The sequence below is a fragment of the Muscardinus avellanarius genome, assembly GCF_963383645.1.
Source record: "Muscardinus avellanarius genome assembly, chromosome: 13".
Taxonomy (NCBI): Eukaryota; Metazoa; Chordata; class Mammalia; order Rodentia; family Gliridae; genus Muscardinus; species Muscardinus avellanarius.
Window position 1 is genome coordinate 54,917,273 of NC_137799.1, and position 27,824 is coordinate 54,945,096.

The following is a 27,824-nucleotide window of genomic DNA, read 5'->3' on the forward strand; positions in this document are numbered from 1 at the left end:
AAATTATTATTATTATTTTTGGGGTTTTTTTTGGTGGTACTGGGGTGGAACCCAGAGGCTTTCTACCTTCGGGCTATACTCCCAGACATATTTTTTATACTTTATTTGGAAACAGGGTCTCACTAAGTTGCTGAGAGCCTCACTAAGTAGCTGAGGCTGGCTTAGGGAGTGACTTAGGGAGACCCTGTTTCAAAATAAAATAAGGCTGGGAGTATAGCTTTCAGGTAGAATGCCCCTGGGGTTAATCCCCAGTAAACACACACACACACACACACACACACACACACACACACACACACACACACACACTCTGCAGTAAATAAAAACTGAATAACCATATGACTTTACTGTATAGTATATATATTTGATAATACTTTGGGGATCAAACTCAGGGGCATTCTACCTCCGAGCTACACCCCAGTCCTATTTTTTGGGGGTGGGTGGTACTGGGGTTCCTGGAAACCCTTCTACCTCAGGGTTACACTCCCAGACCTATTTTATACTTTTTTATTTGGAAACAGGATCTCTTAAGCCAGTGAGATTCCTCCTGTCTACACCGCCTAAACGTGCAGATTACAAGCGTGCGTCACCGTGCCCGGCCCCAGCCCTATTTTTTATTTTTTTATTTGAATATTTGAAACAGGGTCTTACTGAGTTGCAGAGTGCCTCACAAGTAGTTGAGGCTGGCCAAAAATCTGCGATCCTCCTGTCTTAGCCTCTCAAGTACTGGGATTACAAGTGTGTGCCACCACACCAGCTTGTAATACATTTCAATAGAGCAAAATCCAGCATATAAGAAATTTATTTTGGAGATGTGAATACTTATCAAAAGGATTTTAAAGACTGCTACAATGAAATTCTGAATTCTGGACCTAGAGGACACTGTAATAATGCAATTCTAGCTAAATGAGTTTGTTTTTAAGCTATACTTAACTTTTTCAGTCAATATGCCAGTTAACCTTTTATTTATTTATTTATATTTTTGCAGTACTGGGCATCGATGGAACCTAGGGGCATTCTCCCTCCGAGCTACACCCCCAGCCCTATTTCATTCTTTATTTTAAAACAGAGTCTCACTGAGTTGCAAAGGTTCTTGCTAAGTAATAGCTGAGGCTGTCAATGAACTGTGATCCTCCTGTCTCAGCCTTTCAAATGCTGGGATTACAAGTGTGTGCCACCTTGCCCAGCTTGCCAGTTAACCTTTTTAAAGAATACTATTTCCTAGCCAGGCGTGGTGGTGCATGCTTGTATTCCCTGAGCTTGGGAGGCAGAGACAGGAGGATCACGCTGGTTCGAAGCCAGCCTTGCTGGCTTAAGAGACCCTGTTTCCAAATAAAAGTATAAAATGGGTCTTGGAGTATAGCCCAGAGGTAAAAGGTTTTCAGGAACCCCAGTACCACAAATAAATAAGTAAATAAATAAATAAATAATAAAGAATACTATTTCCTCAAAAATATATATAGCAAGTAAGCTGGGCACAGTGGTACATGCATGTAATTACATTACTTGTGAGACTGAGGCAGGAGGCCAGCCATAGTAAATTGTTTCTTAATAAGAAGTAAAAAGAGCTGGAGTTGTACTCAGTGGTAGAACACCCTTGAATTCCTTCTGCAGTACCCAAAAAATAGCAGTGTGTGTGTGTGTGTGTGTGTGTGTGTGTGTGTGTGTGCGCGCGCGCGCGCCCATACATGTATATATAGATCAAGTAAGTAAAATATTCATAATTGGGAGGCGGATACACAAATTGGGCTGAAATATTGCTCTAATTGTCACCATACCTCCCTAGATTAAAATGCCTTTTGATGACCGGGACGAATTGAGTGAAATCGTAACGGACAGATGCGGGGCAGACAATTTTATTTGGAATATTAATATATAGCAAGTGAAAATATTTTTAGAATATTCAGCCAGTGAATGAAATTCTTTCCTTCTTAGAACTTTTATTTGCAATTTTTTTTCCTTTTAGCCCTGCCTCTTTTCTGTTGCAGCCAGCTTCATCATCAGGTGGTAACCATGTTACAGTACTTGAAAAGGTACGTTCCAAAACAATGGTCAATTAATTCTGACTATACTAATTATAATAAAAAATTAACTTAGTTAGTAAATGTATATTTATATTTTTATATTTCCCAGTATTTGTACATTTTGTATTGTTTCTGTTTATATATTCTCTTTTGCATAGCGGGAATATTGGAATTACTTAACCCTGACAGCGAACATATAACCTCATCATAATAGTAACAACCTTTTATAGGTTTGTGATTTTGCATGAACCTTTAGTGAAGGAAGCTTTAAGTTGAACCGAGATTAAGGTTTTAACATTGCATGTCTGTTTTCTTTAGGATATGAAGATAAGTCCCAAAGAGAAAAATGAAACAACTTCTAAGAAAATAGCAGAATTTGAAGTGGAAGACTCTCCATTATTAGATGCTGCAAAGAATATAGAGACAAGTGCATTTGGAAGGTCTCTGCCTCTCTCTAAAAGTGATCCATTCCAAAAAGAGCAAGATCATCTGGCAGAAGAGGTTAGAAAAAGACTGTTTAAAAACATTCTATTTTCTCAGTGATGTTTGGATCAGAAATGTAGTACAGTTAATTACTGAGTAACTGGTTTAAGTTGGGGGAAAGAAGTGCACAGATAATTAAAATCATGGTTAAAGCAAACTTGACCACAGAAAAAAGTAGATTTCATATAAGCTTACCTTAGGATTACTTGATTACTTTCCTGTTTTCAAACCCTTTCCCCATTCTTTCTTTTTTTTGGGGGGTACTGAGGATGAAACCCTGGGGCATTCTACTTCCAAGGTGCACCCCCAGCCCTATTTTATATTCTTTATTTTTGAACAGGTTCTCACTAAGTTGCAGAAAGCCTCACTAAGTAGCTGAGGCTGTTTGTGAACTGCAGTCCTCCTCATCCTCCCAAGTACTAGGATTACAAGCGCACCCGGCTCCCTTTCCCCATTCTATAAATAACATCCAAAAGTATACAATAATGCTAGTGTTATATTTTGGGGATTCATCATTATGTGAATTGTCTCATTATTATATCAGTATTATATGTTTCTTGGCTTCCTCATTTTTGAGTATTAAAACAAAGGTATATAAAGCCGGGCGTGGTGGCGCATGCTTGTAATCCCTGGGAGGCTGAGACAGGAGGATCGCGCAGGTTCGAAGCCAGCCTCAGCTACTTAGTGAGGCTCTCAGCAACTTAGTGAGTCCCTGTTTTCAAATAAAATATGAAAAAATAGGTTTGCGAGTGTGTATTGGGGGTAGAAAACCCCTGGGTTCTATCCCCAATACCATACATACAAAAAAACAACAATAAAACAAAAACAAAGGATATATAGTATTATTACTGAGCAAAGATTTTGTTCTTTTTGCTTTCCAAATATTTTCTGATTAAATGCATTTCTGTGACCATGAAATTGATTTTCCTAGCTATCCCTGTTTCTTAATGGTATCCTGCTTTAAAAAGAAAACTTTTTAGCTGGGCATGGTGGCGCACGCTTGTAATCCCCACGCTTGGGAGGAGGAACGCTTGTAATCCCCACGCTTGGGAGGAGGAGACAGGAGGATCGCAGAGGTTCAAAGCCAGCCTTGCTGGCTTAAGAGACTTTGTTTCCAAATAAAATATAAAAAATGGGTCTGGGAGTGCAGCCTGGAGGCAGAAGGGTTCCATCCTCAGTACAACCAAAAAAAAAAAAAAAAGAAAACTGTCTTAGTGCATATTAATGTAGGCATCCGTGTTCCCTTCTTACCCTGATCCTGATCAGACTCAATGAGCATCATCCAAATGAGAGAACTGGGTTCTGATCATTTCTCTTATTCGTAACATGTTGACCAGTTTCTTGATCTCTCAAGTACTTTAATGTCTCTCAAGTTCTCTTGATTCTCATCGACTAACTAAAAGATTGTCAGTTTTTCTCTCCTTATTAATTATGAAAGTAAAGGCACATTTTGGATAATAGAATTTAGGTTAGCTGTAGAGTGGTATGGTATTAAAGAGGAGAGTCCTAAAATTTCATAAAACTCTGAAAGTAAGATAATTTTTTTTTTCTTTGTTACTAGGATTGAACTCACAGGCATTCTACCTCTGAGTTATACCCCCAGGCCTTTTATTTATTTTGAAACAAAGTCTCACTAAGTTGCTGAGGTTGGACTTGAACCTGAGATACTCCTGTCTCAGTCTCCCAAGAATATATTCTGACAACATATTTCTTTTTCAGAAACTTCATTATCATATCTAAAATAGCAAACAAAGAACAGGAATATATTCTAAAATAAGTGCAATATGCAAATAGCACTCTTAACTAAGTATCAATAAAACTAGAAAAAAACCTTGCAAATTAAAATCTGTGCCCCTTGAGATTACTAAAAAATAAACTTTCTGAAACTGTAATCAAATTTACTGAAGAAAACACTGGATGGCCCTTGTAGTAGTAAATACTATTAATAAAATTAATTTTTTTCTTTTTTTTTGCAGTACTGGGGATGGAAACCAGGGGCATTCTACCTCTGAGCTACACCCACAGCCCTATTTTTATTCTTTAATTAATTAATTTTTGTGATCCTGGGGATGGAACCCAGGGACCTCTACCTCCAGGCTACACTCCGAATCTATTTTATATTTTATTTAAAACAGGGTCGCTCTAAGTTGCTAAGAGCTTCATTATGCTAAGGCTGGCTTTGAACTTGTGCAATCCTCCTGTCTCAGCCCCCCAAGCGCTAGAATTACAAGCATGCATCACCATGCCCGGCAATAAAATTAATTTTAATTCAAGTGGTGGTGCATGCTCGTAATCCTAATATTTGGGAGGCTGAGACAGGAGGATTGCGGGTTCATGGCCAGCCTCAGCTACTAAATGAGGCCCTCTGCAACTTAGTTTCAAAAATAAAAAATAAAAAATAGGATAGTGGGTATAGCTTGGAGGCGGAATGCCCCTGGGTTCAATTCCCAGTATTGCAAAAAAAAAAAAAAAAAAAAAAAAAAGAAAAGAAAGTATGCAGCACAGTGTTACACACCTGCAATCCCAGTACTTAGGAGGCCGAGACAGGAGGGTATCAGGTTTCAGACCAGCCTCAGCAAATTAGTGAGGCCCTCTGCAATTTAGTGTGACCATGTGTCCAAATAAAAGAATAAAGTAAGGCTGGCGGGGGGTTGTAGCTTAGAGATAAAATGCCTCTGGGCTCCATCTCCACAGAAACAAACAAGGATAGTTATTTTGGTGGATGCAGAGTTGTTAAGGCCAAAGATGTGGTAGATATTAGCTTGGTCACTGTGCAGTTAACTGCCCCTGAATCTTTCCAACTGTTAAGAATTTTTATCTACTTTTTTCTTTGGATTTTTTTTTTTTTTTTGGCAGGTCTGGGGATGGAACCCAGGGGGGCATTCTACCTTCAAGCTATACCCCCTACCCTATTTTTTATTCTTTATTTTGAAAAAGCGTCTAAGTTGCGGAGGGCCTAAGTAGCTGAGGCTGTTTGCAAACCGTAATCCTCCAGTCTAAGCCTCTGCTGGGATTACAAGCGTGCGCCACCACACCTGACTTTACTTTTTACTTTAAGATAATGAAACACTCAGCTGAGTGGGAGGCTGAGACAGGAGGGTTGCAGGTTTGAGGCCAGCTTCAGCAACTTAGTGAGACCTTGCTTTAAGATAAAAAAAAAATAAAAAGAATTGGGACTATAACTTGGTGGTAGAATGCCCAGTACTCTCTCCCCCCCAAAAAAAAATTAATGAAAAAGTAGTTTTGTGTTCCATTTTACTTTATAGAATACCTAGATGTTGGGAGCTCCTTTATTGCTTGATTTTGTGCCATAGGAGGAGCTGCTAACTGTAAAGTGGTTTTTTTTTTTGGCCCTGGTACTTGGGAGGACTGAGCCCAGGGGCACTCTACCACTGACCTATATCTCCAATCGTTTCTGGTTTTGAGTCACAGTCTTGTTAAAGAGCTGAGGCTGGCCTCTATGTTGTAATCCTCTTGCTTCAGCCTCCTGAGTAACTGAGATTTCAGCGGTGCTCCTGTTCCTGGTTAGTTATGTTATCAGAGTTTTTGTTGTGTTTGACCAGTCAGCTTGGTAATTTTTTGCTAACTTTTCTGTTTTAGGTTGCCAGAGCAGTTTTATCTGATTCACCACAGCCCTCTGAAGGAAATGAAATAAAACTACAGGAATTAATTGACTCTCTAGTTTCTAACCCTTTTTTAACAAGGAAGCAAATTCCCAGAACTCCAGAAAACTTGAGTAAGTTAGTAATGCTTTCTGTCCCATTTCCTTTTTTTCTTCTCTTCTTCTCATCTGATCTTTTTTTTTTTTTTTAAATTTTTGTACTTAGGATTAAACCCAAGGGGCATTTTACCTCTGAGCTACACACCCAACCTATTCTTTTTTTTTTTAATTTTTGTTTTTATTTTGAAATAGTCTCACTAAATTGCTGAGTCTCACTGTGTTGCTGAGACTGGCCTCAAATTTGTGATCCTCCTGTCTCATTCTTTTTTTTTTTTTTTTTTTTTTTTTGGTGGTACTGGGGATGGAACCCTTCTACCTCTGGGCTACACTTCCAGACCTATTTTATACTTTTTATTTGGAAACAGGGTCTCTTAAGCCAGCACGATCCTCCTGTCTCCGCCTCCCAAGTGTGCAGGGATTATAAGCGTGAGCCGCCACGCCCGGCTCTCCTGTCTCATTCTTGTATTGGATATTACTACTCTTGGATCCATAGTTGGACAGATCTCCCTCCCTGCCTCCCTTTCTTTCTTCCTTTATTTGGTGGTACTGGGGATTGAGCCCAGAGTCATTCTACCTCTGAGGTCTATCCTCAGCCCTATTTTATTTTTATTTTGAAACAGGGTCTTGCTAGGTTGATGAAATTTCTCTAGTTGTTGATGCTGTCCTTGAACCTGTGATTCTTCTGTCTCAGCTTCTAAGTACTGGGATTAAAAGTGTGCTTTATCATGCCCAGCTTGGACAGATTTTTTTTTTTTTTTTTGGTAGTACTTGAAATTGAATCTAGGGTCATTCTACATCTGAGCCACACCACTTGCCTTATTTTTATTCTTGGAACAGGGTTTCACTAGGTTATGGAAGGCCTCACTAAGTAGCTGAGGCTGGCTGCAAACCTGTGATCTGGACTCCTGTCTTAGCATCCTGAGTACTGGGATTATAAGTAGCACCACCAGACCTGGTTTCAGATAAATCTTTTGAAAACAGATTTTAAAACTCTTTACTCTATCTTTCAGAGTAGTTGGCAGCTCTCTTTGTTCTGATATAAGGGAATTTTATTTATTGAAGTATTCAGTGTGGATACTCTCACTTTATAGCAGTCTTTCATCAGTATTATTTTGTGCCTTTAGTGTATTGATATATTGGTATAACTGGCCCTGGTAATACCCTGATAAACAAAACATTTTTGTGTGTTACTTGTGTATTTTTTTGGAAAGTATTTAATCACTTAGAAAAAATTTCTTCAGATCTGACCACATTTAAAGACTATGGAAGCTATATTCTCCTGGTCAACAACCAGAAACATTAGCCAGAAACCATGTGCACAAATCTTTAGCCCTTCCAAAATAAGAGTATCAGATATTTTTTTCCTATAGTTTGTATAGGCAAAGGTGTGTGTGTGTGTGTGTGTCACTGGGGATTGAACCTAGGGGCATTCTTCCTCTGAGCAACACCCCCAGATCTATTTTATTTTTATTTTGGAACAGGGTCTTGCTAGGTTATTGGAGAGTTTCACTATTTGCTGCAGCTGTCCTTGAACCTGTGATCCTCCCATTTCATCCTCCCAAGTACTGGGATTACAAGTGTGTGCCACCATGCCTAGCTGTAGGCAAAGTTCTTATTGGTTTATTTTTTTGAGACTGGATCTTGCCAAATTGTTCAGGCTGGCCTTGAACTTGGAATATTTCCACTTCAGCCTTCTGAGCAGTAAGGATTATAGTTATGTACAGTCATGCCCAACTGGCAAAATTCTGATATTGGTTTCTTTTTTTTTTTGGTGCTCGGGGTTGAACCCAGGGGTATTCTACTTCTGAGTTATACCTCTTGCTCTATTTTCATTATTTATTTTGAAACAGGGTCTCAATAAAGTTCTTTTTGGACTAATAGATTTAATTCAGGTTGAACTGAGCCACAGCCTAGATTGGTGGTCAGGAAACCATAGTCTGTGAGCCACAACTGGTCCTCCACCATGTTTTTTTTTTTTTTTTTTTTTTTTTTTTGCGGGTTTGGGAATGGAACCCAGGGGCATTTGACCTCTGAGCTACACCCCCTGCCCTATTTTTTATTCTTTATTTTGAAACCAGATCTCACTGAGTTGCAGAGGGCCTCACTAAGTAGCTGAGGCTGTCTGTGAACCGCGATCCTCTAGGTCTCAGCCTCCCAAATGCTGGGATTACAAGCGTGCACCACCATGCCTGGCCTTCCACTATGTTTTTGTAAATAAAACTGTATGGAACACAACCTCGCTTATTTGTTGACGTATTGTTTTGAGCTACTTCATGCTACCATTGTTGGACTGAGCATTGTGATCAGTCAGATGGCCTGTAAAAGTCTTTTTTCTTTTGTTTTACTAGGGATTGAATTTAGATGTGTTCTACATCTGACCTACACCCTGCCCTATTTTATTTTATTTTATTTTATTAATTAATTTATTTTTTTGTGGTATTGGGATTCCTGGAAGCCCTTTTACCTCCGGGCTACACTCCCAGACCCATTTTTTTATTTTTATTTGGAAACAGGGTCTCTTAAGCCAGCACAGCTGGCTTCGAACCTGCATAATCCTCCTGTCTCCGTCTCCCAAGCGCGGGGATTACAAGTGTGCGCCACCACGCATGGCCCTATTTTATTTTTTATTTAATTTAATTTAATTTAATTTTTCCAGGTCTGGGGATGGAACCCAGGGGCATTCAACCTCCGAGCTACACCTCCTGCCTTATTTTTTATTCTTTATTTTGAAACCGGGTCTCACTGAGTTGCAAAAAGCCTCACTAAGTAGATGAGGCTGTCGGCGAACCGTGATCCTCCGGTCTCAGCCTTCCAAATGTTGGGATTACAAGTGTGCGCCACCACGCCCGGCTTTTATTTTTTATTTTAAGACAGGGTCTTGGATGAGTTGCTGAGGCTGCCTTTGACTGCTATCCTCCTGTCTCAGCTTCCCCAGTACTGGGATTACAGGTGTGTGTCATTGTGCCCAACTGAAAAATAACTTCCTGGCCGGGCGTGGTGGTGCACGCTGGTAATCCCAGCATTTGGGAGGCTGAGACTGGAGGATCACGGTTCGTGGACAGCCTCAGCTACTTAGTGAGGCCCTCTGCAACTTAGTGAGACCCAGTTTCAAAATAAAGAATAAAAAATAGGGCAGGGGGTGTAGCTCAGAGGTTGAATGCCCCTCGGTTCCATCCCTAGACCCGAAAAAAAAGAAAAAGAACTTCTTAATGCCTGTAATTCATATTTGCTGTGTAAACGTATAGGCACGTTTTAGGAACAGCTTTTGTTTATACGTGTTTGTGTTTTATTAGTTAGAGATGGGAGTCCTTGGATATTGTTGGAGTTTGTTATATTGTTATCCTACTATAGTATATTTATGGAAAATAAATAAAACTAGTAGCTTTATTTTTTATTTTTGTGGTAACTGGGAATTGAGCCCAGGGGCATTCTACCTCCAAGGTACACCCCCAGCCCTATTTTTATTTTGAAACAGGATTTTTCTAGGTTGATGAGTCTTCCTCCTTGCTGAGGCTGTCCTTCAACCTGTAATCCTCCTGTCTCAGCTTCCCAAGTATAGTGATTCTGTAGCTTTATTTTCATTACTAGAAATAAAAGGTATTTCATATTCTGTGTTTGGGGATATTAGTAAATTTTGTTTTTCTTCCCTTTGTTTAGTAACAGAAATTAGGAGTTCCTGGAGAAAAGCTATTGAAGTAGAAGATGACAGAAGTATAGAAAAGACTCAAATGGAAACTGAACATAAAGAAGCACTGTCAGAGTCTGTACCTGTGGTGCATAATAAGCCAGGGGAATTTAGCATGGCCAGTTTTTTCTCAGATTTTGACCAGTCTCATTTGCCAGAAGAGAAGGTTGTTTCAGATTGCTTCAAGGATGTGCTTCAGAAACAGGTGGTGACCAGTCATAAAACTGAACCTCCAACAGAAGACCAGTCATATTTGTTAAATAAGAAAATAATTTGTAAGCAAGACCTAGAACATACAGCTTCACCAACCAAGCTTTCAGAAACTAGCCACGTAAAGACATTTTCCCCTGCTATGGGCAGTAGGCTAGATATAATGGGTAGAAGTGAAGAAGAGTATTCTAAAATATTGGACCACTCACAAGCTTCTTATAATGAACCTTCTATGCATAAAGCTACATTATGGAACTCCTTTCAAGTATCAAGTGGATTTAGTTCTAAGAGTCTTAAGGATATGGATTTTGGCATATTACATGAAACTCTTCCAGAAGAAGTTGGTCACCTAAGTCTTAATAGCTCTAGTAGTTCAGAGACCAATTTTAAACTGGTACAAAATAGTCCTGCATACAGTGGCATTTTTCCGGATGACGTGGCAGACAGACAGACAACTCCAGATTTAGACTTCAATTTACAGGCTATTCGCAATAGTTACGAGGCTCTGAAGAAATCTCTTTCCAAGAAAGGGGAAGAATCTTACCTCTCTAATCCTGAAACACTTGAAAAACACAAACCAGAATTGAGCCCTACACCTCAAAACATGCAATCAGATGATATGCTTAACCTTTTGGACACTCATGATTTGCTCATTGAGTATAAGCCATCTTTACGCAAGTCCCTTGGCGAAAGAAAACGGTCTTTATCACCACTAATTAAGTTTTCTCCAGTGGAGCAAAAATCGAGGAACACAGTTCCATGTAGTCTTGGAGAACTGCTACCTAATTTAAAAGGTAAGACTTAACTAGACCTGTGCATATTCACCTGTTGAAGTTTTGTCTCAATTTTTCATAAAAATAGTACACAGAGCCAGGTGTGGTGGCACACACTTTTAATCCCAGTACTTGGGAGGCTGAGACAGGAGGATTTGGGTTCATGGACAGCCTGGGCCCTCTGCAACTTAGACCCTATTTCAAAATAAAGAATAAAAAATAGGGTTGGGGGTATAGCCCCTGGGTTCCATCCCCATTACTGCAAAAAACAAAAAACAAACAAAAAAGTACACAGTGAGTGCTGCATGATCCTGGTTGTCATTGTGATAAAATATACCTATTTCTTCACCTAGGGTAAGATGAGTGACCCTCATTTTAGTGGTTACTTCCAGAGTCTGTATAGAGTTTACATTTGGTTTGGGTCAAGTCTAGAAAAAACCCTAAGCCCTTAGACTTATATTTACATAAATGATTGGAAGTGAACCCTCATCAAAATTTTGTTTGAAGCCAGGCATGGTGGTGCACACTTGTAATCTCAGCATTTGGGAGGCTGAGACAGGAGGATCATGGGTTGTAGGCCAGCCTCAGCTACTGAGGCCCTTTGCAATTTAGTGAGCCCGTGTTTCAAAATAAAGAATAAAATATAGGGCTGGGAGTGTAGCTCAGAGGTACAGTGCCCCTGGGTTTCATCCCCAGTACTGCAACAACAACAAAAAAATCTTGTTTGAAAGCCGGGCATGATGGTACACGCTTGTAATCCCAGTACTTGGGAGGCTGAGACAGGAGGATCGCACATATTCGAAGCCAGCCTCAGCTACTTAGTGAGGCTCTCAGCAACTTAGTGAGACCCTGTTTCCAAATAAAATAGAAAATGGGAAAATATGTCTGGGAGTGTAGCCTAGAGGTGGATAGTCCCTATATTTCCATCTTCAGTATCCCCTCCCCCTCGCCGACACACACACACACACACACACACACACACACACACACACACACACAATCTTGCTTGATGGAAAGTGGTTTTAAAAAGTTGAGAAACAACTGTTTTAAATATCACTGTTGCAAAGGTATAATGTCTGGGAATTTGCAGGAATGGGGAACAGAAATAAAACAAGGTTGGACAGTGTCTTGTTTCCCAGAGCAGTCATAACAGAGTGCCACAAACTGGTTTGAAGTCTGTTGTTTCTAGAAAACTAAGTTTTGGAGGCTTTAGAAGTTCAGAATCTAGGCCACCACTGGGACATGTTCTCTCTGAAGTTGTGGGCAGCGTATTCTTCTTTGCCTCTTCCAGTCTCTGGTAGCCTCCAGAGTTCCTTAACTTTGACAGCATAACTTTTGTCTTTGCTTCCATCTTTACATGGTTTCTTTCTTATATGTTTGTCTCTTCTTCTAAGGGCACTAGTTGTTTTAGTTAACTAAAGGCCCACCCTACTCCAGAAGGACCTCAACTTAGCTAATGGAATCTCCCAGCCCTATATTTTATTCTTTATTTTGAAACATGGGCTCACTAAATTGCAAAGGGCCTCACTAAGTAGCTGAGGCTGGCCTACAACCCATGATCCTCCTGTCTCAGCCTCCCAAATGCTGGGATTACAAGTGTGTGCCACCATGCCCAGCTTCAAACAAAATTTTGATGAGGGTCCACTTCCAATTGTTTATGTAAATAAAAGTTTAAGGTCTTAGGGTCTTTCCAGTTGTTACATTATGAGGTACTGGGTTTAGAATTTCACATACCTTTTTAGGGGATACAGTTCAATGAATAACAGTTAGCATTGGATTAATCATATTTTACTTATATATGTTTGCAAAGTTTTATAAAAGGGTTAAAATTGTTCTTATGGTATGTGAGGATACATTTGGATCTGGTGACATTCATTCCATATTGACTTGCCCTATAAGTAAACACTGGTAATTTGAAAAACATTTTAGGAGGAACATACTGATCTTTGGTGAGAACGTACTTCAGTGAGAAAAACAGTAATTTATCATAGTTTGAGTATTTGCAGAAATTGAACCTTCTGTAAAGAAATTTGCTACTGCTGGAATCTTTCCTATTTTTCTTTTTTTTTTTTTTTGGTGGTACTGGGGGTGGAACCCAGAGGCTTTCTACCTCCGGGCTACACTCCCAGACCTTTTTTATATTTTATTTGGAAACAGGGTTTCACTAAGTTGCTGAGAGCCTCACTAAGTAGCTGAGGCTGGCTTAGAACCTGTGCGATCCTCCTGTCTCAGCCTCCCAAGCGTGGGGATTACAAGCGTGCGCCACCATGCCCGACTCCCTGTTTTTCTTTATAATTGCTTATAAATCTTTATAATTGCTTTATAATTACTTATGATTGCTCATCTCTTTTTAAAATCAAATTTGCAGAAGGAGAACTCTTGAATAAAAGCCTTGATGCAAAGGAATCTGACTTGACAAGATGAAGCAGCACCCAGTTAACTTAACTATGATGCACTTAAATTGAAGCTACGTCCGTCACAAAAGACACTGATTATAACTCAAATACAAGTTGAAAGTATAAATCCTCTTTTTCAAGGTCTAAACAATCCTGAATTCCTTGTAGCCTCTTGTAATGTTTTTAGGTAAGGAAAGTATGTTTGGATTTTTTCTTTGTAGAGATAAGAGGTTGAAATGTGAAGTACTTGTAAAGTAAACATCAAGTTATGGAAAGCCATTTTGATTTCTTAAATAATTTTGTAAGCATTAAGTAAGTGACAAAAATAGTTTAATTTATTATGCTATAATTTCATTTAATAAGCATAAGGATGAGTAGTTGTTGATATACTTTTCACTAAGTGGTTAATATATAATAGCCACTGGATATACTCATCTTTCATTTTATAGAAGTAAACTACTTTTTTTGGTTCTTTATGGAACATTCTGGTATTAACAAAAAAAAGGATAAAAATAGCGTAGGAAGTATAGGCAGGATGACAAATTTAAAGATGTGAAAAGCTCTAAACGAGCTTAATAGTTTTTTAAGTAGGTGGATTCTCAGAAGTGATGCTTGGTGGAATAAAGTGCATGTGATGATGAGGTGAAGACTGGGCAGAAGACCGTTGTAAAAAAGCAAAAATGTGGAAGATGAACGAACGCTTTGTCAAAACTATAAATCCATTTAGTAGGCTGTGTAACAGATTTATATTTAGTCTATTATTAGACTGAGAATTTAATCCTAGTTTATATTTCAACAAAAATATAAATTAAAATTCATTAGACTATTTTATTGTTGTTGGTTTTTCTAGGGGGGAGGGGATGGGTGCTGTTTTGAGTAAAAGCAACTAGGTTTTCTTTTTTCTTTTTTTTTTTTTGGTACTTGGGGTTGAACCCAGGAGTATTCTACCTCTGAACTGTACACCCACCCCTATCCACCCCTATTTTTATTATTTATTTTGAAACAGACCCACTAATTTGCGGAGGATCTGAGTAGCTGAGGCTGGCTGTGAACCTGTGATCCTCCTGTCTCAGCCTCCCAAGTACTTGTAAGTGTGCACTACCATGCCCAGCAGAAAGCAACTAATTTTGATTGTGTTACTAAACTTTTTAGCTCAAAAAATCACTGAGTTCCTTAGTGCCTATAGAGTAGTTCCAAAATAACCTGAGAAAACTGCTTGGATTTAAATAATTGCCCCCTGACAGGAAATGGGCTTGTCTCTAACATCCAGGTGAGTACATCCCACTGCCTCTGTGAACCAGGAGGATCACCTTCAGTACTCTGTAGGGCTCCATCAAAATCATCTCTAGCCTCCAAGAAGCTGACAAGGAGAAAAGTTGAAGGGAGGAGTTCCGGAAGTAGATGGGCTTCAAAGATCACCTCCCTTCACCTACTTATCTAGTCTTTTTGTGAAAAGACAAAGCACAAAAATACTTACTTTGCTGTCTAAGGTGTCCTGTTCGTTAGTTGATAAATTAATGACTCTGCAAGTCTACTGGGAAACCATTCTCTAGTGTGCTTTAAGAAAACCTAGTACCTGTAAATCTTATAGGTACTGAGGATTCCTAAAAGTAGCATGTTAGGGAGGAAGCAGGACTATCATATTAGCATCTGCAAAGTGTCAGGGGCATCAGTGAGACCCTGTTTCCAAATAAAAAATATAAAATAAGCCAGGTGTGGTGGTGCATGCTTGTGATCCCAGCATTTGGGAGGCTGAGACAGGAGGATCGCGGTTCGCAGACAGCCTCAGCTACCTAGGCCCTCTGCAACTTAGTGAGATCCTGTTTCCCTGTTTCAAAATAAAGAATAAAAAATAGGGCAGGGGATATAGCTCGGAGGTCAAATGCCCTTGGGTTCCATCCCCAGACCTGCCCCCCGCCAAAAAAACCCCACACATACACACTGTGTGTGTGTGTGTGTATGTGTGTGTGTGTGTGTGTGTGTGTGTGTGTGTATGTATGTATGTATGTATGTATGTATGTATGTATGTATAAAATAGGTCCTGGAGTATAGCTTGGAAGTAGAAAAGCCTCTGGGTTCCACCCCCAGTACCACACACACAAAAAAATGATCTTCACATTTAGCCATGGGCTACTTTTAAGAAGCAGGCACATACTTGCATACATTCTGCTGTAAAGATGGTTAACTATTTGATGAAGAAGCTCAAGTTCCTATAAGGTGTGGGAAATCCTTAGTTAATGAGAATCAAAAGAGTAAATGTCTCTGGGCATTGCAGATTTATAAAATCTTAAGTTTACCTGTGATAGGCTGAAAGTTTTTGACATTCTTTTCCTTCTGTGCCAGTACTATACAAATCTAAAATTTTACTTACTAAAAAACCATCATATTTGCAACTTGTTACCTTAGACCTCTTCCTCCCTAGGTCCTCGACCATAAGGAACTGCTTTGAACACCTCATATCCTTGCTTCATCGGTAAGCCGGCAGTGTTGCACTCCTGTATTCCCAGTACTTGGGAGGCTGAGACCGAGATCATAGTGTCATGGCCAGCTTCAGAAACTTAGTGAGGCTCTCAGCAACTTAATGAAATGCTGTTCAAAAATGAAACAATAAAATAGGGCTGGGGTGTAGCTTGGAGGTAGAATGCCCTGGGTTCAACCCCGATTTGGAAAAAAAACAAACCGTACACATATACCCTATTGCTAATTCTAGAACTGATGTAAAATTTAAAGGCATATAAGATTTCCTACATATATTTCCTCTATTCCCTCTTCCACTGTGATACTCCCATTTTTTACTGAAATGCTTCGGTAAGCATGAGTCTTTCAAAATGATTCATAACCCTCTGAATCTAGAACACCTTACACTGTACTACCTTACTGCAGCTCTAGCTCCTTGAGGCTTGGAACAAATTTCACTTCCATCCTAAAGTCTTCATCTGTTCTTTCCATATCCATGTACCTATCCAGTCTATGAAATCTATGGTTTATCTTAGGTTTTTGTTTATCATTTCATTAACTCTTTTTTTTTTTTTTTGTGGTACTAGGGATGGAACCCAAGGGCATTCTACCTACGAGCTACACCCCCAGCCCTATTTTTTATTCTTTATTTTGAAACAGGGTCTCACTGAGTTGCAAAGGGCCTCACTAAGTAGCTGAGGCTGTTCATGAACTGTGATCCTCCTGTCTCAGCCTCCCAAATGCTGGGATTACAAGTGTGCCACCCACGCCTGGCTTGTTTCTTGCTGGTAAACCAGTTATATACATACATAAGTATGTAGATGTGGGGGGTATGCATGTGCATCCACACACATACCTACACCCCAAGGGCCACATGTCATCATTAGCAAATATTTAGGTTTGGAATTTTGTTTGCTTCCTACATGATGGAATAAAAGTAATGGTAAAGAAGGCTTATGGCTGCATTTTTTTCTCATCAGGATACACAGAATGTACCATTTTCACTGAAAGATACAAAGGTATATAAACTGATTTGTAAATCAAGCTGAAATTTTAGATAATGTCAATATGTCGCAATTATTATCATTTTTGTGGTGCTAGGGATTCAACCCAGGGCTTCACACATGCTCAACATACATTCTTCCACCACTGAGCTCTACATGCTTAGTTCTATTTTAAGTGTTTAGAGGACAAATATGTAATGTTAAGCAACACAAAAAATTATCAAGTAGAACAAAGAATAGTTGAAGGTAAAGAAAAATATTTTAGGGGAAATTAATTATAAAACTGATATATAGCCAGGTGTGCTGGCACACACTTGTAATCCCAGCTCTTGGGAGCCTGACACAGGAGGATCACATAGGTTCAAAGCCAGACTTAGATACTTAAAAGTGAGGCTCTCAACAACTTAGTGAGACCTTGTTTCCAAATAAAGTATAAAAATAGGTCTGCGAGTATAGCCTGGAGGTAGAAAAGCCCCTGGGTTCCACTCCCAGTACCACCAAAACAAAAGAAAAACTGATGGGTATTTCAAAATCTTTTCTTAGCTGAAGTCAATTTTATCTAAAGGAAAAATTGGAATTTTTGAGACCTATATAAATTCAAACCCTATTTTTCCTGAGTATACCAAAATTCAAATATGTTTAAGGATATTTTCTTTAATGTAAGGAAACTTGTCTGCTAAAGTCAGAAATATAGTCGTTCTGGCCAGGCATGCGTCGTGGTGTATGCTTGGAATCCCAGCATTTGAGAGGCTGAGACAGGATTGAGGTTTGCCTACAGCCTCAGCTACTTAAGCTCTTTGCAACTCAGTGAGACCCTGTTTCAAAATAAAGAAAAAAATTAGGCTGGGGGTGTAGCTCAAAGGTAGAATGCCTCTGAGTTCCATCCCCAGTATTGCCTCCCCCCAAAAAATATATATTTCTGAAGATCATCTATGCTTCGTACACTGGCAAGCTCCCACCCTAAGTTTAAAATATTTTTGAGTTCTGTATGAGTCTTACCTGTAAGAATGTTCCATATACTACTGTTTTGAATATTGTACCATGTCTCTGGAATTTTCTATATTAGACTCATGTTTTGTAAACCAAGATGGTCACAAAGGTTTATTAATATCATGATCAACAAAATAAACTTCAGAGGTTCAGTGATTTCAGGTAAGAGTATTTTGTTACTGCGTGTGTGTGTGTGTACCAAGGATTGAACCCAGGGCAATTCTATCTCTGAGCTACACCCCCAGCCCTTTTGCTAAGTTACTGAGGCTGGCTTCAACCTGCAATCCTGTCTCAGCTCCCCAAGGTTTGGGATTACAGGCATTTACCACCACACCCAACTGTTACTGCCGTTTGAACTATTAGATACACTGGGATTTTGTGTGTGTGTGTGTGTGTGTGTGTGTGTGTGTGTGTGTGTATGTGTGTTACTGGTAATTGAATTCAGGGATATTCTACTTCCATGGTACAACCTCCAGCCCTATTTAAAATAAGGTCTTTTTAGGTTGATGAGAGTCTCACTGCTTGGTGAGGCTGTCCTCAAACCTGCCATTCTACCTCAGCCTCCCAAGTACTGAGATTATTAAGTGTGCGCCACTACACCCAGCCTACATGGTCTTTAAAATGGTTTTAAAAAGCATATACCATTAGTTTTATCTTGTCAAGTCTTAAAAACTGACTATAATGATTGTGTCGTTCATTTTAGCTTTCTCTTCATGGGTAGGGGCTCTATCATATCTGCTAAAGAGGGTTTAATAAATGCCAAATAATTTTATGAAGCTTTAGCACTTAAATTTACTCTCTATACAAAGTTATTACCTTGCCTGGTGTCGTACATGTCTATAATCCCAGTTCTTGGGAGGATGAGACAGGAGGATCACAGATTCGAGGATAGCCTCAGCAACATAGACTCTCATCAACCTATGGAGACTGTCAAAAATGAAAAGGGGTGGGGTATAGCTTGGAGGTAGAATGCCCTGGGTTTAATCCCCAGTACCAGGAAAAAAAGATACCACCTCATCTCTAAAATGAGGCTTAAAGGAGTTATCAGTGGTTTCTCAGTCATTGAAAACAATGAAACAATGTATAAGACTGATCTTATTAAACTAGGATGGGGTATTTTAGCCCCCCACCCCATTTCTGTATACCACATTGCCAATCCAAATTCTGAGGAACCTCAGAATAATTAACTGAAAGTAGGAAGTCTTAAGAATCCGTTCAGCTGGGCATTGTGGCACATGCCTATAATCAGTACTTGAGCATCTGAGCCAGGAGGATCACAGGTTCGAGGACAGCCTTATCTACTTAGCGAGACCATGTTTCCAAATGAGAAAAACAAAGCAGGGCTGGGGATGTAGCCTGAAGTAGAGTGTCCCAGAGTTCCATCCCTAGTACCACACATGCAGAAAATAATCTGTTCAGTATTATCCAATTTTCAGATAAATACAAATGGGAAAGTGATCTTACCTATAGGGAACGAACACTGTTCTTGAGAGAAGTCAATCTCCTGAGCTTCAGCTTCAAATGTGTAAATTGGAGTTACACAAAGTAATAATCTGTACCTAAAAAGCTAGGGTTTAGGGGAAAGTGTATATTATCTTGACTTAGCCGTATGATCTTAATAAGGTCACACCAGTTTTTCAGCTATTAAAATAGATAAAATAACTATCGTATGTTGTGAGACTAAACATTAACGCATATCTTGAGAATACCAGGAGGCATTTCAGAGGGCTCAAATATTTGGTCAGACTTCACAGAGAGTAACTTGGGGAGGAATGGCTCACCAGGTGTTAATGGTAGCTAACATAGTACTTAAGTGTGTATTAGGCACCATTATGCTGTTTTAATCCTTTCCTATATTAGTGGTATTCACATCTTAGCCACATCCACAGTGAAATTTAAGCATCTTGCCAAAATTCAGAGTAAGGGAAAGGACCAGAGTACTAGCTGAGGTGATTTAGCTTTAGAGACCATGCTCTTAACCACTCTGCTACAGGTGCTCTAAAATATTGCTAAAATGATAGGGGCTAAGCTCAGACAGTTGTTTGCCAGATAAGCAATACTAATGGGTCATCAGAATCTTATGGTGCTGGGGATTGAACACAGAGGTAGTCTGCCTTCATGCATTAAAGATGAACGCATATCTTGAGAACACCAGGAGGCATTTCAGAGGGCTCAAATATTTGGTCAGACTTCACAGAGAGTAACTTGGGGAGGAATGGCTCACCAAGTGATAATGGTAGCTAACATAGTACTTAAGTGTGTACTAGGCACCACATTATGCTGTTTTACTCCTTTCCTAGGCTATACTTTTAATTCTTTCTTAGGCTAGTCTATACTCCTAGTCCCAAGCCCCTTTTTTTGGTACTAGGGATTGAACCCAGAGGCATTTTACCTTCGAACTATAGCCCCAGCCCGATTTTCTTACTTGGAAAAAGGGTCTCACCAGGTTGATGGAGTCTCAACTACTTGCTAAGGCAAGTAATCCTGTTATCCTCCTCTCTGCTTCCTAAGTACTAGGATTAGAGACAAGCACCATCACCTACCATGCCCAGCTCCCTTTTTTTTTGTTTTGGTGGTACTGGAACCCAGGGTCCTTTTACCTCCAGGCTACACTCCCAGACCTATTTTATATTTTTATTTGGAAATGGTCTCACTAAGTTGCTGAGAGCCTAAGTAACTGAGGCTGGCTTTGAACCTGCATGATTCTCCAGTCTCAGCTTAAGTACTGAGATTATAAGCCGGTACCACTATGCCTTCCTAAGTACTAGGATTGTAGGTGTGCACCACCACGCCCAACTCAGGATCTAATCCCCCCCTCCCCCCCAGGGTACTGGGGATCGAATCCAGGGGCATTCTGTCTCTGACCTACAATAACAAACAACCTTATTTTATCTTTACTCTGAAAAAGGGTCTTGCTAGGTTGATGAATCTCACTACTTGCTGAGGCTGTTTTCAAACCTGCAATCGTCCAGTCTCAGCCTCTCAAGTACTGGCATTACAGGTATGCACCATCATGCGCAGCTGAGAATTATTAAGAACCTTCAAATTTTTTCAAATAAGACCATACTTTAAACTGCTAACAGTAAATGTTTATTTGTGATTGAAGCCAAGAATTTATAAATGCATTTTAATACCTTGCTGATAAAATAGTAACATTCCATCTTTGCAATCTGGATAATACAGGAAGATAGTGGTAAAGGCTTTGATGTGAATATCTATTATATCAGGTAATCAGAACACACACAAACCACCTACTTTAGTGTTACATCATACCAACTTTTCAGAAAGGCCATCTTGAAGCTCTAATGGATAGCTGAGTAAATAGTCAATGTTTAAAGACTAGGGACTAGGGGAGAAAGAGGTGAAAGCAATAAGCAGCACACATTTCAAAGCCCACTTTTAAGCACACAACATTAAAAACAAAGGATGCAAAAAAGGTAATTTAGCATTTTCATAAAGAGCATTTGGCAATATTCAACGCATGAGAAGACTGTGCTTGGGGCCATCCACTCTCTCCAGCTTCTCAAAGTGTTTCCTGGCATTGCGAATGTTGATCAGAGTAGCTGCGGAAGGGATGGACGGATCTGACATAACCACCATCACATACGTGTTTGAGGTGAAGATGTCGATGAAAGCAGCGAAGTTAGAATTCCTAACTTCCATGCTCTGGAAAGAAGCGGCCAATTTACTGCAGCTCAGCTTGAACTGCTTAATGATGTTGCTAATCTTCTCGAATCGGTGTACGTCACGCTGTTCTTTGCACTGGTAATGGGAAATCACCAAGAACGTAGCTCTCTCGAACAGCAGAACTTCATCAGCTTCAATAATCTGGGCAAAATTCCTTAGGTTCATTTCCAGCTGCTGGACGTTGGGAATCAGCTGATACACAATACTGGACCAGGCTTTGTAGAGCGTTTCATCCCAGATGGATGTTCGAAAACAAGCGCACTCCAGTGGTCGAGACAAACGCCTCAGGTCTTCCTCTCGCTCTTTAAAAATCAGGTCACGTTGATCCTCCTGAACCAGATCCATCTTGTGCACCAGGCAGAAGATTTTGGCATCAGGTGAGTTTTGGAGGATGGCCTCCAGACATGACTGGTAATAATGCATGTCCTTTTCCAGTTCACGGCTCTCTACGTCAAACACGTAAATCAAAACCTCGACATTACGGAAGATGTTGTCTCGCTGGCTGGTGAAGTAATTTTCCATAAAGGTGTCCTGACCGCCACAGTCCCACAGGTTCAGCACCAGGTTCCCCAGGAATCGGACGTGGGAGTGCTCCACATCAATGGTGGCTCCCAGGCGCCTGGTATCACGAGCAATGTAATTTGCAAAGATAATCGACCTCATGCTGGTCTTCCCCGACCCGCTCTTCCCCATCAACAGCACCTTTTTCTTCATGGCTGTATTGGGCATCACCCGCCGGGGCCGCCGCGCACTGGGCCTGAGGGCGCGGCCTAGCTGCAGCACCGAGGGAGGGCCGGGCAGGGGCTCGGCGGCCGGGCTGCGGTCCGCACACGGCCGGACAGCGGCGCAGTCGGGGCGCCGAGAGCGCGCGGCTGGGCTGCGAAGGCCGCGGCGGGGCTGGCTCTTCCTCACAGGGGTGCGCCGGGGAAGACGGCGGGAACTGCTGCAAAGGAGCGCTAGCTCTCGGGAGAAGTGAGCCGCCGCGTCCCAGCCACCACCCACTTCCCGCGGAGATCTCGCGAGAGGTTCGCGCTCGCGCCACCGCCCACTTCCGACGTTGTGATATCGCGAGAACTCAGCGCCCAGCGGCTTCTGCCCCCGGGATGCTGAGAAACTGTTCCCTCAAAGGAAACCCTATAGAGGCGACGAGGGAAATATAATGGAGGAGAGAGCCAGAGTCCAGGGGTGTGTTGTTCTATTTAGGCTAGGCTTGCGGTTGCAAGCGGTTCGTGTGTGGTTGGTCGGAGGAATGCCGCCCTCTCGTGGCCCAGAGTCGCCACGACCTGTCACAGCCTCTCGCCTCAGCCAGCTGTGCGCAGCTGGAGGGGGGAGGCCCAACGCGGGACAGGGAGAATACCGACGAGGGAAGAGACCTAAGAGGTCGCTCAGTTCCACCCAGTTAGATGGCAGCCCATCCCCACCGGGAGACATTCTGACGAGTTAGTGCTTTTCCTCATGTGCAGCAAGATTCTTCCTCACATCTGATTTTCCTGTAATGTCAGACTCGAGAATCTATAAATCATTCAAGCCCGAACCCAGGCGTGTTGGAGCACGCCGGTAATCCCAGTACCTGAGAGGCTGAGACTAGAAGGTCTCAGGTTTGGGGCCTGCTCAGCAACTTAATGAGACGTTTCAAGACAAATAATGACAAAGTCAGACGGGGTGGCACACGTTTGTAATCCCAGTATATTAGAGGCTGAGAGATAAGAGGATCGCGCAGGTTCGAAGCCAACCTCAGCTACTTAGGCTCGCAGCAATTTAGTGAGACCCTGTTTCTAAATAAAATATAAAATAGGTCTGGGAGTGTAGCCTGCAGGTAGAAAGCCCCTGAGTTCCATCCCCAATACCACAAAATACATACATACATACATACATACATACATACAGCTGGGGGTGTAGTTCAGATAGAATGTTCCTGAGTCCAACCCTGGTATCATAAAATGAAACAGTCTGGGGAAACCCAAAGACTTCCAAAGCTAGAAGAAACCGCCCTGTGGAACACCATACATTCTCTCCATTCTCATAATAACCTCAGTCTTAGCAACACTGTTCCATTATTTAGCTTTTAAGCCTGATACCTATTTAGCATTTTACCCTTTTGTTTTCTTTAAAAACTTATTTTCTGAGCCGGGCGTGGTGGCGCACGCTTGTAATTCCCGCGCTTGGGAGGCTGAGACAGGAGGATCGGGCAGGTTTGAAGTCAGCCTTCACTGGCTTAAGAGACCCTGTTTCCAATAAAATATATAAAATAGGTCTGGAAGTGTAACCTGGAGGTAGAAGGCCCTGGGTTTCATCCCCAGTACCACAAAAAAATAAAATAAATAAATAAATAAATAAACTTATTTTCTTTTTTTATGGCTGTATTTTATTTAAAACAAAAAGACAACAGTATTTACTTATATTTGTAACATGTAGGACAATAAAGTACAGTAAAATTATTTGATATAGAATGATACAGTAAGGATGGAAATATTTATGTATGCTGTTTGTTTATCTTCATGTTTTCTCTTTCTTTTTTTTTTTATTGGTGCACTGTATTCATACATCATAGTGGGATATAAACTTTTGTAGACATACATGCACACATCGCCCAGTCAGCCCCCACCCGATCCCCACCCCATTCCCTCCCCATCCCTCCTTCCCATGCTTGGCTTAGTGGTTGACATCTAGTATTATAGCAATTTATCCAAAATTAAAAATGATAATCTCACATAACAGTTTCATTTGTCTGATACAAAGCTTTTGATGACTTAAAGATAACATTTCAATATTTCTTTTTGCTTTCTTTCTTACCAGAGAATATTTTTTTTCTATTTTTTTAGGTGAAACTATCATATATTTATATATTTATTTTTCAGAAAAAATCTATCCTAATATGGAATATGGATTCTAGACACCCAAGACGATTTTGAAAAAGAACAAAGCTAGAAGATATATATTTTCTGATTTCAAACCATATAAAGCTACAATAATTGAAACAGTGTAGTACTGTTCTAAAGGCAGATATATAAACCATTGGAGTTAAATACAAGCCTAGAGCTAAATTCTTCCCTATATTATCAAGTTATTTTTGACAAGGTTTCCACGAACATTTGGTGGTGGAAATAATAATCTTTTAACTAAATATTGTTGAAACATAATAATTACATGGAAAATAAAATTGGACCCTTACCTAATCCCATATACAAGTATTAACTCAAAATAGATAAAAGACCTAAATATAAATCTTAAGACTATAAACTTTTAGGAGAAAATCTGGGTCATAAAACCTCACAACATTGAAATTGGCAGTGATTTCTTGGATATGATTTCAATGGCACAGGCAATAGAAGAGTATATAAACTCTCTAAAAAATAAAAAAATATTGTATATCCAAAGACAATGTAAACAGAGTTAAAAGTTACTAATGGAATGGGATAAAATATTTCAAAATGCTGTATCTGAAGGTATATTAATATTCCAACTAGACATCCTAAAAATTAACAACAATAAAGGCAAACAATACAATTTAGAGATAGGTAAAAGACTAACATAAATAATGAATCTCCACAGATAACCAATCTTAGTTGTCTGTTGGATGGAAAATCTTGTTTCTCTGTTTCTGGTGTGTGTTACCTATTTCTTCTTTGTAGTTAATCTCTTTGAGTATTTTCTCTAGTGCTGGTTTTGAAGACATAAATTCCTTCAGTTTCTGTTTGCCATGGAAGCTTCTTATTTTTCCATCTAATTGGATAGAAAGTTTTGCCAGGTAGAAAATTTTTGGCTGGAAGTTGTTTTCTTTCAGAGTTTGGAATATGTTACTCCAAGCCCTTCTGGCTCTCATGACTTGGTTTGGGAAGTCTGGAGTGATTCTAATTGGTTTGCCTCTGAATGTCACTTGGCCCTTTGTTTTTGTTGCCTTTAAGATTCTCTGCTTGGCTTCCACATTGGTCATTTTGACAATTATGTGGCGTGGGGATCCTCTTCTCTGATCCTGTCTAAAGGGAGTTCTATAAGTTTCCTGGACCTGTGTATCAACCTCTTGCTCTATGTTTGGAAAATTTTCTGCTATAACTTCCTTGAAGAGATTGTTTATCCCTTTGGTATCACTTTCTTTTCCTCCTCTATTCCAATTATTCTTAGGTTAGCTATCTTAAAATGGGTCCATATTTCTTCAATGTCAGATTCCTGCTGTCGGATATTTTTTCCTAGATTAGAAACTATGCGTTCATTTTTGAATGATCATCTAAGAGTGAGAGTCTGTTCTCCATGTAGTCTAATCGGTTGTTTGTGCTTTGAATTGAGGCCTTTACTTCATTAATTGCATCCTTTATCTCTTTTTGGCTCTCTCTGAGTTCTTTTCGAAGCACCTCTATTATTTCTACAGTTATTTTCCTGATTTGATCTTCTAGAAATCTCTGATTTTCTATTTTATCGGGTTCTGATGTTGTGGGGTTGTGGGCATTCATTGCTCCAGTGTTATTCTTCTTTCCCATGATTTCGGAAGTTTGTGCCTTCTCTGGGTTCTTCCCTTGGGTCACTATGACTTCACTTAAGGTGCTCTGGATCTCGAGTCTGTAGTATCTCAGACCCCACTACTCCTTTACTGGGTTGTATCACAGAGTCTCCGACCCAGAGAGTCGATAGAGGCTGCTTTAAACTATGGGGGGTGCCAGGTTGCACGTTCTCCTATGGTGTGATATCTCTGCCACTGCCACTGCCCCACTGGGTCAAGTCCCAGGAAGTACAGTACTGGGATTTCTCCTCTGTGGCCCGCAATTTGACTCACTGTTCTTGAGTACACAGATGTAGCTCTACTGGACTCGTTGAATTCGCTGCTGCTGCCACTGGTGGCAATATGGTGCCGTTGCTACGCCCTCGGCCGTGAGGCTGGCTTTTTTCTTCTTGGTTTTGAATTCCACTCTGAGTCCTCGCAGTGTGTGCTGAGCTCAGCCACTGGGAGCTTTAGATGTTCCCTGCGCTGAAAAATCCCACCTGGCTGTTCCGCAGCGGCTCACCTCAGCTTGCTGTAGCCGTCTGGGGAAGTTGCCGCTGGCACTGGCAGTATGGCACTGCTGCCGCGTCCTCAGGCGTGAGGCCGGTGTACCTCCTCTGTGGCTCTGAGCTCTGTTCTCAGACCGCTTTCTCTCTGGAGCCTGGTGATTTTTTTTTTTTTTTGTTTCTCTGGTGATGATGTTTTCTGGCTATGAAAGGCGCTGATTTTGTGGTAATGGAGATTGGTTGTTAGCGGGGCTCTTAAGCCCCGCTTTTCTTGGTCGCCATCTTCCCGGAAGTCCCAAAACTTATTTTCTTTAAAAACTTAACTTTCTCATTATTTCTGATATCCTGAAACTTGATTGTCATTGTGATGGACCCTCTAATGTGTCCTTTATTCTGGAAACTATGTGTTTTAATTCTGGGAAATACTCTTAATATTTTTTTGTGGTACTGGAACTGGAACCCAGGAGTGTTCTACCACTGAGCTATACTCCCAGCCTTATTTACTTTTAATTAAGTAAGTAATTAACTTATTTTGTAGTATTGGGGATTGAACCTACTTCCATGCTGCACCCTGAGCCTGATTTTATTTTTATTTTGAAATGGTCTCACTAGGTTGATGAGTGTCTCATTACTTGCTGAGACTGTCCTCTAACCTGTGATCTTTCTGCCTCAGCCTTCCAAGTACTGGGGTTATAGATGTGTGTCACCATGTCCATCTTTTAATATTTTTTTTTTCGGGTCTCGGGATGGAACCCAGGGGCATTCGACCTCCGAGCTACACCCCCTGCCCTATTTTTTTTATTCTTTATTTTGAAACTGGGTTTCACTAAGTTGCAGAGGGCCTCACTAAGTAGCTGAGTCTGCGAACCGTGATCCTCTGGTCTCAGCCTCCCGAATGCTGGGATTACACGCCTGGCTCCATCTTTTAATTTTGAAACAGGGTTTTGCTATGTTACCCTGTGCTGGCCTCAAACCTGTGATCTACCTGGTTAAGCCTCCCAAATACTGGGATAACAGGTGTGTGTCATCACACCCAGTTTGATAGACCTTGTTTGCTTGGTTTTTGTTACTGGGGATTGAGCCCTGAGGTGTTCTACCTCCGTACTACCCCCACCTCCACCCTGAGCCCTCCTCCTCCTCCTCTTCTTCTTCCTCTTCCTCCTCCTCCTCCTCCTCCTCCTCCTCCTCCTCCTCCTCCTTTTTGTGGGTTTGGAGGTGGAACCCAGGGGCATTCAACCTCCAAGCTACACTCCTTGCCTTATTTTTTATTCTTTATTTTGAAACAGGGTCTCACTAAGTCGTGGAGGGCCTCACTAAGTAGCTGAGGCTGTCTGCAAACTGCGATCCTCCAGTCTCAGCCTCCCAAATGCTGGGATTACAAGCATGTACCACCATGCCCAGCTAGCCCTTCTTA

The 27,824-nt window shown here is 40.7% G+C and overlaps 2 protein-coding genes across 4 annotated transcripts in view; one reads left to right on the forward strand and one right to left on the reverse strand.

Moving 5' to 3' along the window:
• The window catches only part of HAUS6 (HAUS augmin like complex subunit 6), a gene marked incomplete at both ends in the record, with an annotated part of 51,905 nt that extends 38,585 nt beyond the window's left edge, over positions 1–13,320 (forward strand). For 2 of the 3 annotated variants that reach the window (XM_080709257.1, XM_080709259.1), the window contains 5 exons: positions 1,967–2,033; positions 2,343–2,525; positions 6,108–6,243; positions 9,886–10,917; positions 13,265–13,320. In XM_080709257.1, the coding sequence (XP_080565383.1) occupies positions 1,967–2,033; positions 2,343–2,525; positions 6,108–6,243; positions 9,886–10,917; positions 13,265–13,320 (1,474 nt within the window). The remainder of the gene's footprint in view (positions 1–1,966; positions 2,034–2,342; positions 2,526–6,107; positions 6,244–9,885; positions 10,918–13,264) is intronic. The other variant, XM_080709258.1, reaches the window with a different exon arrangement.
• A 7,897-nt stretch (positions 13,321–21,217) lies between these two features.
• Positions 21,218–22,159, reverse strand: RRAGA (Ras related GTP binding A; the record flags this gene model as incomplete). Its single annotated transcript, XM_080709524.1, has 1 exon — positions 21,218–22,159. One exon carries the CDS (start codon positions 22,157–22,159, stop codon positions 21,218–21,220), a length of 942 nt encoding a protein of 313 aa, XP_080565650.1.
• Between the last annotated feature and the right edge of the window lie 5,665 nt (positions 22,160–27,824).